This window comes from Oncorhynchus gorbuscha, linkage group LG01 (genome assembly GCF_021184085.1).
Source record: "Oncorhynchus gorbuscha isolate QuinsamMale2020 ecotype Even-year linkage group LG01, OgorEven_v1.0, whole genome shotgun sequence".
In the NCBI taxonomy this organism is placed as follows: Eukaryota; Metazoa; Chordata; class Actinopteri; order Salmoniformes; family Salmonidae; genus Oncorhynchus; species Oncorhynchus gorbuscha.
In genome coordinates this window covers 33,765,751-33,777,181 of record NC_060173.1, presented here as the reverse complement: position 1 = coordinate 33,777,181, position 11,431 = coordinate 33,765,751, and the positions used below count along the sequence as shown (strand labels likewise).

At 43.4% G+C, this 11,431-nt stretch overlaps 1 protein-coding gene across 4 annotated transcripts in view; it reads left to right on the top strand.

Annotated features, from left to right (window-relative positions):
- The window catches only part of LOC124036366 (semaphorin-4B-like), a 103,228-nt gene that overhangs the window by 74,365 nt on the left and 17,432 nt on the right, over positions 1 to 11,431 (top strand). For all 4 annotated transcript variants that reach the window (XM_046350878.1, XM_046350897.1, XM_046350888.1 and 1 more), the window contains 6 exons: positions 902 to 1,062; positions 2,639 to 2,701; positions 3,278 to 3,376; positions 4,957 to 5,068; positions 5,395 to 5,511; positions 5,862 to 6,019. In XM_046350878.1, the coding sequence (XP_046206834.1) occupies positions 902 to 1,062; positions 2,639 to 2,701; positions 3,278 to 3,376; positions 4,957 to 5,068; positions 5,395 to 5,511; positions 5,862 to 6,019 (710 nt within the window). The remainder of the gene's footprint in view (positions 1 to 901; positions 1,063 to 2,638; positions 2,702 to 3,277; positions 3,377 to 4,956; positions 5,069 to 5,394; positions 5,512 to 5,861; positions 6,020 to 11,431) is intronic.

The following is an 11,431-nucleotide window of genomic DNA, read 5'->3' as shown; positions in this document are numbered from 1 at the left end:
AAAGGAAAGGAGAGAGAGGAAATGGCTCACTAGCATGAAGCAGCACTATACTGATCAAATATGATCAAATATTAAAATGTGTTTCTGTATTGAAAGGTAGAGGTAGGACTACTGTATCTTCTCTGATAAGCTAAAACTATAAATATTGCGTTGCGAATGTATAGCATAGACTCAGTAGTTCATGTCGAGTCTGCAAATGTATTGATTGAAATGTATTTAAATCTTTGGGTTGACTCATAATCCGTAAGGCAGTGATGTCTTCAGAGAATCACTTAGTAGGCATTTATATACAGTAGCATATGTTTTCATGGCAAAATGTTCTCCATGTCGTTTATGTTGGACTGGCCAGCTCAGAAGACCTCCACTCTGCAACAATGTGCTGAATGTGGAGCTTTCGGCTTAGAGATGGAGTCAATGATGTGACATGTGGCTGCAGGCAGAGGGTGGGCTTTTGAAGGGGTGTCAAGATAGCGAGAAAGATAGGGAGTTGGCTTTCACTCTCTTTCTGCAGCCCTCTCCAGAGGTGATGAGAGAGGGTGACAGGACTGGAGGCTGAGCACACACACACACTCCTCCAGCTGCTGCTTTTAGTCCTGTGGTTGGGTCATTTTTATTTCTTATTATGAGCTCAGGAGGCCAGGCTCTGTCCATCTCTCCTACTGTAGCTCCCCTGTAGGGATGGAGTCAGCAGAAAGAGAGCCTGCTAGGCCAGACAATGTTGTTGTCATGGGAGCAGAGAGCACATGTATACACAAACAAAATAACACAGACAGTATTACCATATTGATGTAAAAATTATTGTCTTGGCAAATCTGTTAATGCTTTCTAGGGGTTCATATTGCAGTAAAACATTCAGTTTGTTAATATTTCTTCTCCTCTTTCTGTTTTTTTCTCTCCTCAGATGCAAATGAGAGGTCAGCCAAGAGATTCTCTATGGATGGGGTCTTCAATTATACCTCTCTGCTCCTCAGTAAGGAAGATAACATGCTCTATGTTGGAGCACGAGAGGAGCTCTTCGCCCTCAACCTCTCTGATATCAGCAGAGTCAAGCTACAACGTAATGTAAGTGGGCACAAGTGTGTCTGTGTGTTTTGAGAGACATTCAAGAGGTAGCCTATTTTTCATAAGGAAGGGATATTAGACATAGTCATAATTGATACTATTTCTGTGCAATAAACACATTTCATCTGGGAGTATGCTTCAAAACGGACAATCCATCTGCATAATAAAATCAGTATCGACATGGCATTTGAAAGGCACCTGTTAATAATGACCTCATATCGTGGAGGTGGTTTGGGACTTGACCTTCCGCCTGGCCACCACCTCAGCTCACCACAGTAAGTCTAAACATAGTGCAAATCAAAGTAGACACAACAGCCCAGCGGCCCTAGCTGAACGATTGAAACATATTTGTCGTGTTTCTAGAGGTGGAATCTAATACCCTCGGCTCTCAGATACACTTCACAACAGTGTTGTATTGTGTTGTTTCTCTGTGTGCATGAACAGTAACCGTGAGTCAGGGTGAGGATGTGTGGAATTATATCATGTACATGGTTGGTGTATAACATCTTTGACAATGTTCTACAGTAATATATATATGTGTATATATATATAGTGGGACAAAAAAGTATTTAGTCAGCCACCAATTGTGCAAGTTCTCCCACTTAAAAAGATGAGAGAGGCCTGTAAATTTTCATCATAGGTACACTTCAACTATGACAGACAAAATGAGAAAAGAAATCCAGAAAATCACATTGTAGGATTTTTAATGAATTTATTTGCAAATTATGGTGGAAAATAAGTATTTGGTCAATGACAAAAGTTTATCTCAATACTTTTTTATATACCCTTTGTTGGCAATGACAGAGGTCAAACGTTGAATGAATGAATGGGGCCATGTATCGTGAGATTTTGAGTGAAAACCTCCCTCCATCAGCAAGAGCATTGAAGATGAAACGTGGCTGGGTCATTCAGCATGACAATGATACCAAACACACCACACGGGCAACGAAGGAGTGGCCTAGCCAGTCTCCAGATCTCAACTCCATAGAAAATCTTTGGAGGGAGTTGAAAGTCCGTGTTGCCCAGCAACAGCCCCAAAACATCACTTCTCTAGAGGAGATCTGCACATTGTGTGAAAACCTTGTGAAGACTTACAGAAAACGTTTGACCTCTGTCATTGCCAACAAAGGGTATATAACAAAGTATTGAGATAAACTTTTGTTATTGACCAAATACTTGTTTTCCACCACAATTTGCAAATCAATTTTTTAAAAATCCTACAATGTGATTTTCAGGATTTTTTTTTCTCTCATTTTGTCTGTCATAGTTGAAGTGTACCTATGATGAAAATTACAGGCCTTTCATCTTTTTAAGTGGGAGAACTTGCACAATTGGTGGCTGACTAAATACTTTTTTTGCCCCACTGTTACATGTATATGCCATTTAGCAGACACTTTTATCCAAAGCAGCTGACAGTCATGCGCGTGCAGATTTGACATATGATTAGTACCGGGTATCAAACCCACTATCCAAGCGTCATGCTCTACCAACTAAGCTACAGAGGACCACAGCTGTGTTCTTTACAGCTCTGTGCTGTGTCTTTGTAATGTATGTTGACACTTCCCCTCTCCTCTAGCTGACATGGAGCACCCATGACAGGAAGAGAGATGAGTGCAGTTTCAAGGGCAAAGACCTACAGGTGAGTACATTGCGCTGTATTTGTGGAACTAAAGTGGCAATGTTTACACTTCCATGCCAGTTCTCAAGCTCGTTTTGTGCCGTAGTACTGAAAATGAACTGCCAGTAGCAATGGAACTTTCCATTTAAGTTGTACATTTCCATTCAGTAGTGATGGCCTGTGTACATTTTTTATAGCCAGACAAATTGCTATGCATCCCATCTAAGCAACCCCTCTGTGATTGTAGAGAAACCTCAATACTGTGGGAAGTACAGTATATTATCAGATGGCAACATTGTATGATTGATTCCTGGTTTGATTGATGGGTTGGGGGACAAAGGCTCATAGACCAGGATCTTGAAGAAGACACTAATCAGTGTTCTGTGTGAGACAGTCACTCAGACATTTGGGACAATGCTAGCAACAGGCCTCCCAGGCTATTTGAAAGCAATTAATTCTGGTAATGTGGAAATATGCTTGGAGGGTCACCCAATGAGCTACTCCACTCAACTTGAGGAACTTTCCCTCCAGAATGGTTTGTGGAAACCTATGAGTCATATTAACGATGCTCTCTCCTCTCCTGTGTCTTTAATGCAGACTGATTGCTTCAATTACATCAAGATTTTACTGCGTGTGAACAGTACCCATCTATACGTGTGTGGAACCTACGCCTTCAGTCCAATCTGTGCATACATAGTAAGTGTGAGTTTGATTTCTTAGCATACAGTTCCACCATGCCTGTGTGCTGTGGAGATAACCACCATGCCTGTGTGTGTAAGAGAGAACCACCATGCCTGTGTGTTGTAGAGAGAACCACCATGCCTGTATGCTGTAGAGAGAACCACCATGCCTGTGTGTGGTAGAGAGAACCACCATGCCTGTGTGTTGTAGAGAGAACCACCATGCCTGTGTGTGGTAGAGAGAACCACCATGCCTGTGTGCTGTTGAGAACCACCATGCCTGTGTACTGTAGAGAGAACCACCATGCCTGTGTGCTGTAGAGAGAACCACCATGCCTGTGTGCTGTAGAGAGAACCACCATGCCTGTGTGCTGTAGAGAGAACCACCATGCCTGTGTGCTGTAGAGAGAACCACCATGCCTGTGTGCTGTAGAGAGAACCACCATGCCTGTGTGCTGTGAGAACCACCAGAGAGAACCACCATGCCTGTGTGCTGTAGAGAGAACCACCATGCCTGTGTGCTGTAGAGAGAACCACCATGCCTGTGTGCTGTGAGAACCACCATGCCTGTGTGCTGTAGAGAGAACCACCATGCCTGTGTGCTGTAGAGAGAACCACCATGCCTGTGTGCTGTAGAGAGAACCACCATGCCTGTGTGCTGTAGAGAGAACCACCATGCCTGTGTGAGAACCACCATGCCTGTGTGCTGTAGAGAGAACCACCATGCCTGTGTGCTGTAGAGAGAACCACCATGCCTGTGTGCTGTAGAGAGATGTAATTAGTCATGTAATTCACTCTGTCAATCAAGGTACAGCTTTTCTTCTCTATTTTATAGTATTTCCCCCTGGAGACAGCATTTTATTCCTCCTCAAATCAGTGTATTCCAATTTGACCCCTTACAGATGTTTAGTGAGCATGAGTGGCTCTGAGTTGTATGAAGACGTTTTAGAACAGGAAGTGCATCTTTAAATGTGTTCAGCTGATGGAGCAGACAGGTCTCCGAGGCCATGCAGAATAACATTGACATTTCCATTTAGAAATATTGACAGTCAAAGAACATCTCAAATCCCCTCTGCAATAATTCAGTATGGGAGAGAACATTAAGGGAGGAGGGAAAGTCTCTTGGCAGAACTTTAGGTTGTGAACCAGAATTCCTGAGCGTCTCCTCCTCCCAAGTCTCCCTTCTTATCAAAACCACTGAGTCTCAGCCCACACAGAGAGATATACAGTACTTTATACAGACAGTCATGTCCATCCCTTCTCTAAGCAGCCCTCCTCATCTTCCCCATCACCAGATCATTTCTAAATGGAATCATATAATAACATTTACTTAAATAGAGATACTGTTTATCAAGTGTGTCTCTGTAGCATTGGGTAGTAACAAGCCCTTTTTGCATTGTGACCACACAATGTGACAACCATGTTTCCAAACAACCCTGGTTTGAACCACCCCAAAGGGACCAGCTGCGACCAACCAGTGTTTCCCTTCCCATCATTTGGGCCATAGTGCAGTTGAAAACACTGGCCAGAATGCGATGGTCAGTGTAGATTACAGCCCTATATTTCCTCAAGTCTCTCTCTCTCCGCCCTCTCCAGAACACAGCTGACTTCACTCTGGTGAGGAGCCAGACTGGGGAGATAGTGACAGAGGATGGACGCGGCCGCTGCCCTTTCAACCCTGAGTACAAGTCCACTGCCATCATGGCTGGTAGGTACACTATAGGGGTCACTTATTTACTGTCATGGAAATATGTTTGGCTTCCATAAGACTGAGTACACAATACATACTGTATACAATACAATATATACATAAACATAATAGACAACACATTGACATACTTAATTATAGATTAATCAATGATAAAGTTGGAATGTATCTTACAAGAGTTCATTCTTGTGTGTTCCGTACTGTAAACATATTAGGAGACAACGCTTTGATTTTAGATTCAAGGGTTTGTTATGAGTGACACAGAGGTTCCTTGTCTCCTGGTCCAGATATTGTTTGTCTTCATCTTGTTCTTCCTTGCATTATAGATGGAGAGCTGTATGCTGGGACGGTCAGTAATTTCCAAGGAAATGAACCTATTATTTACAAGAGCCTGGGCCAAGGCGCTGCCCTGAAAACAGAAAACTCCTTGAACTGGCTTCAGGGTAAGTTCAGGTCTTGAGGCAGCTAGCTCTCCTGTAGCAGCTTCATGCCATGCTCTAATGTTGTATACATCTCTGATTAACATGGATAAACAGTTTCCCCCTAAACATACGCAATCAGTATTTGAAGACCTCAGGCTGAACATGGTGAATTAAAATGACCATAGCTCTGAAGAAATATATGTGTTCCCTTGGTATTTTGTCCATTTCAACATGCAGAAGTTATCAGAATTCCTGTTACAAAATTACTGAATCGCCAGAAGACGTTGTGAATGTAAAAGGCATGTCCATGTCTTAGAACACATGGTTCTAGGTTGACATTTCACCCTGTGGTTACGTTGTTGCTCCTCCAGACCCAGCCTTTGTGGGCTCTGCCTACATCCAGGAGAGCCTGCCCAAAGGCAACCCGGTGGGCGACGACGATAAGATTTACTTCTTCTTCAGCGAAGCGGGAAAGGAGTTTGAATTCTTTGACAACACCATTGTATCGCGCATCGCTCGCGTGTGTAAGGTGAGTGACACTCCAACGGAGATGGCCTATCTGAAGTGTCTTTCCCCCTTGAGCAAGGCTCTCCAGCAACGCCACACATTTCCACTCCATTCATTGGAAGCTATCGGAGCGGGAGAAGGGTGTGTCAGTTCGTGTGTGCGTACTTCTGTGTGTGTGAGGTGAGGGATTTAAGGTTGGGAGGGAGTCATTTTGTTCACAGGTTTGTCTGGGAGGGACACAGGCTTGTGTTACAGAAAACCATTCCTCCTGTGAGTTCCCTCTGTTTGGGCCCTTCTCTCCACATCTCCTCCTCCACTCCTCCACTCCACTCTTATCACATTTCAGCGATCATTAGCATTCAGCCTGGATTCACAGCAGACCTAAAATGGCTTCTCCTTTTCCACTTTTTTTCCTAAACCAACCTGCAGACAAAGGTGTGTTGTACTGGAGGAAGCTCTGCAGGATAGACACTAGCTGGCACAGCCACAAAGTCATAAAATCCAACCTTAACCACACTGCTAACCTTATGGCTAACCCTAACATTAAATTAACAAAAATCCATTTTTATTTATGAATTTTTACGATATAGCCGATTTTGACTTTGCCGCTGGCCCATCTAGTGGAAATCGCTCAGCTCGGCCTCCAGGACAAGATTCATCCCAGTAAACGTCAACCTGCTCATTTGATAGATGCACTACAAGCAGCTGAAATATGAAATATTCTAGTATTTTAACCTAAAAGGAATGGTTTCCAATCAGTCTAAACATGAACCTCATCTACTCTCTGTGACCGAGAATCTCAACCTCAATTTGACAGCATGGTCATGGCCTCCTCTTTATCACAGCTGTAGTATGGCCAATCCATCCAAAGAAAGTGTGAAATACTAGATGACAGTTATAGTATCCACCCCTCCTTCCAGGCTTTGCATTTCCAGCAGTCAATCTTCAGGGAAAGCTGGCTGCTGATGTGTGTCTTTCAACAGTGCATTTCTTAGCTTTTTAATTTTATAAAGAGATAAGCAGTACCATTGCAGTGCTGCCAGAGTGGACAGAGTGAGGGACACACGGTGAAGGGAGGAGCTGTGTGACTGAGCCCAAGGCTCGTGCAGACAGCACCTTGTCATCCTTCATATAAACTTAATTCGAAAATATTAACCATGTGGATACGTGAAATAGAGCTCTGCTTTGGGGCCAGCTCACAAGTCATTTGCAATTGCATCTGTGCCTTTTAAATGTAATTCCCTCCTTCACCACACGGGCACTAAACTAATTTAAACAGAGGAATGGTTTTTTGCACTTTAAGAGGCTCCATACGTAGCAGTTCCAATGGAGGGATATTTTTACTCGTTTATATTTTTCAAATGGGTAGTAGACAGGCTGAGACAGCTCCTAGTAATAGAATTTTGATGACTCAAGGTGCCTATCCATTCCAGGCTCTGCAGGCTGAAAGCTGAAAGGCTTCTCTACAGTAACTGTCTATCTGCAGGTGTTTTGTCTTGACACTGAGTGACATTCAGATGGACACCAGTCAGTCTGCCACTGTCAGAGTGAGGCTGCAGGACACACCCTTCCTTCTCTGAAATAAAACACAGGGTAGTGGTGGGCAGGTCAGCTGTCAATCACAGGGTAGGTTTGAACTCCAAGTACAGAGTATCGTAGCTCCCGGTTTTTCTTATCCTCACCCCATACAAGCCACTATAGTGTGTATGTTAGGGAGTTCCCCTTTAAAAGCTTTAGGTTTGGGTCGTGCAATATGTGTTGGTGAAACTGTAGACAGTGTACCAGGGACTTTCTATAAACTAGGGTACCAGTGAGGATTTCCTACAATGTACAACTTGTTACAGCTGTTGATGAGTCCAATGATAATCATTTTTTCATGTCATTACATTAAGATATAAAGAGGGATCATAGCTATATTCAATACAATTCATGAGTTGATTTAATACCTATGTTTAACCCTTTATCTTGGTCGGTCATGGTTCCTGATGAAATCATGTGACATAAACCCTTACTTTTCTGACCTTGCATTTATGGCAGTGTAAGTTGTCATTATATTAAGCATTAATCAGTTAAATTAGACATTGAACTTGAACCCTTTATGAATCCTGGATCTAGCTGTCAGACAGATTTTGTATAGAGGAATGCTGTGTAACTACTTAACATTTCGTGTGTCCTTGAGCGCACAAATCCAAAACATTGTATGACTTGCAAAATGGAATGCTTCTAACAGAAAGAGTCACCTTACCTTGATACTGAAAACCTAAATCAATACCGTCATTAACGTGGTTCTTCAATAATTATGCATAATACTTGTTTGATGCGTATTTGGTGTCCAGCTAATTAGTTATGTTGTGATAGTTTCATACATCATCATCTGATCCAGGAAGGAATTTTCCAAATGTTTCATGTTTCGTGCTCTATTTTCAGCTGGCATTAATGCGACGCTAGTTTCAAACACACATTAGTTTGCGATTTTGTCATGTAAAAACTGGCGCACTGGCATTTTTCCGCCCTAACGCCAGGTTCGGCAATTTACCTGTCTTTTATCAGCTCGTTTGCGCCCAGATGGGCGGGGTAGAAATATTTGAGTTGTGTCCTTAAAAACATGTCCCAAAGTGCTAATTTCAGGCAGCCCTGAAAGGGATATTTAAGACCAACCAACAAATGATTTTATTTATTTGATTGAACCTTTATTTAACTAGGCAAGTTCTTATTTACAATGATGGCCTACCAAAAGGCAAAAGGCCTCCTGCGGAGACGAGGGCTGGGATTAAAAATAAAAATAAATAAAACATAAATATAGGACAAAACACACATCACGACAAGAAAGACAACACAACACTACATAAAGAGAGACCTAAAACAACAACATAGCATGGCAGCAACAGAAAACAACACAGCATGGTAGCAACACCACATGACAATAACATGGCAGCAACACAACATGGCAGCGGCACAACATGGTAGCAGCCCAAAACATGGCACAAACATTATTGGGCACAGACAACATAACAAAGGGCAATAAGGTAGAGACAACAATACATCACACAAAGCAGCCACAACTGTCAGTAAGAGTGTCCATGATTGAGTCTTTGAATGAAGAGATTGAGATAAAATTGTCCAATTTGAGTGTCTGTTGCAGCTTGTTCCAGTCGCTAGCTGCAGCGAACTGAAGGGACGAGCGACCCAGGGATGTGTGTGCTTTGGGGACCTTTAACAGAATTTCTTAGCAGTGATGCAGTTGGTTATGCCATGAATTTTGACAGCCGAAACGCAGCCTACCAAACTAGCACCTTGGATCTGGGCCGATTCCGGCTGAGAGTCGGGGCATTTGGCTGAGAGTCAGACTCGGCCAACGTCATGTGGCCCGAGTCTGGGCCGCCTTAGGCAGTATTACTTATGGCTAGGATGCGGGGATTGAGCTCGGGCTGATTCTGGTGTGAGTTATCTGGCCCACATGTATTACTTGGGGCTCAGGCCGATTGGGGCGACTCTCTGGCAGATGATTACACTGGCCGCTTTATATAATAAACATTTCATGATTTATTTTTCCATATTTTCCATTGTTTCTGTGATCAAAAAATACAATTAACATTTAAATGAAATTCTTTAAGAATCCTGCGCAGTATTTTAGTATTTTCATACTTTGTGCAAGGCAATTGTTAAGCATTAAAAATGTTTTAGATGGAGCCTCCCGTGTGCCGCAGTGGTCTATATGGGGCTTTGGCTTATTTTTGTCCTGCCCAATGCAATCGCGAAGTAGTCAAGACTTTTGATAAACGGATTGGCTCCTGAGAAATCATAATCATTAGCGCGTGCTATGGGTGGGTGTTGCTATGATGACCAGTGAGCTGAGATAAGGTGGAGCTTTACCTGGCATAGACTTATAGATGACCTTGAGCAAGTGGGTTTGGAAGCAAATATGTAGCGAGGACCAGCCAACGGGAGCATACAGGTCGCAATGATGGGTAGTATATGGGGCTTTGGTGACAAAACAGATTGCACTGTGATAGACTGCATCCAATTTTCTGAGTAGAATGTTGGAGGCTATTTTGTAACTGACATCGCCGAAGTCAAGGATCGGCATGATAGTCAGTTTTACGAGGGTATGTTCAGCATCATGAGTGAAGGAGGCTTTGTTGCGAAATAGGAAGCCAATTCTAGATTTAATTTTGAATTGGAGATGATTAATATGAGTCTGGATGGAGAGTTTACAGTCTAGCCCAGACACCTAGGTATTTATAGTTGTCCACATATTCTAAGTCAGAACCGTCCGGAGTAGTGATTCTAGGTGGGTGGGCGGGTGCGGGCAGCTATTGGTTGAAGAGCATGCATTTAGTTTTACTAGCGTTTAAGAGCAGTTGGAGGCCACGAAAGGAGTGTTGTATGGCATCGAAGCTCATTTCGAGGATTGTTAACACAGTGTCCAAAGAAGGGCTAGGTGTATACAGAATGGTGTCGTCTGCATAGAGGTGGATCAAAGAATCACCCGCAGCAAGAGCAACATCATTGATATATACAGAGAAAAGAGTTAGCCCGAGAATTGAACCCTGTGGCACCCCCATAGAGACTGCCAGAGGTCCGGACAACAGGCCTTCTGATTTGACACTGAACTCTATATGAGAAGCAGTTAGTGAACCAGGCGAGGCAGTCATTAGAGAAACCAAGGCTGTTGAGTCTGCCGATAAGAATACGGTGATTGACAGAGTCGAAAACTTTGGCCAGGTCGATGAAGACAGCTGCACGGTACTGTTTTTAATTGATGGTGGCTATAATATCGTTTAGGACCTTGAGCGTGGCTGAGGTGCACCCATGACCAGCTCGGAAACCAGATTGCATAGCGGAGAAGGTACGGTGGGATTCGAGATGGTCGGTGATCTGTTTGTTCACTTGGCTTTCGAAGACTTTAGAAAGGCAGGGCAGGATGGATATAGGTCTGTAACAGTTTGGGTCTAAAGTTTCTCCCCCTTTGAAGAGGGGGATGACCGCAGCCTCTTTCCAATCTTTAGGAATCTCAGACGATACGAAAGAGAGGTTGAACAAACTAGTAATAGGGGTTAAGACAATGCCGGTGGATAATTTTAGGAAGAGAGTGTCCAGATTGTCAAGCCCAGCTGATTTATAGGGGTCCAGATTCTGTAGCTCTTTCAGAACATCAGCTGTCTGGATTTTGGTGAAGGAGAAGCGAGGGGTGGGGCTTGGGCCAGTTGCTGCGATCGGTGCAGAGCTGTTAGCCGGGATTTGGGTAGCCAGGTGGAAAGTGTGGCCAGCCGTAGAGAAATGCTTATTGAAATTCTTTATTATCGTGGATTTATCGGTGGTGACAGGGTTTCCAAGCCTCAGTGCAGTGGGTAGCTGAGAGGAGGTGCTCTCATTCTCCATGGACTTTACAGCAGCATACCACCCTGCATACCACTGCTGGCTTGCTTCTGAA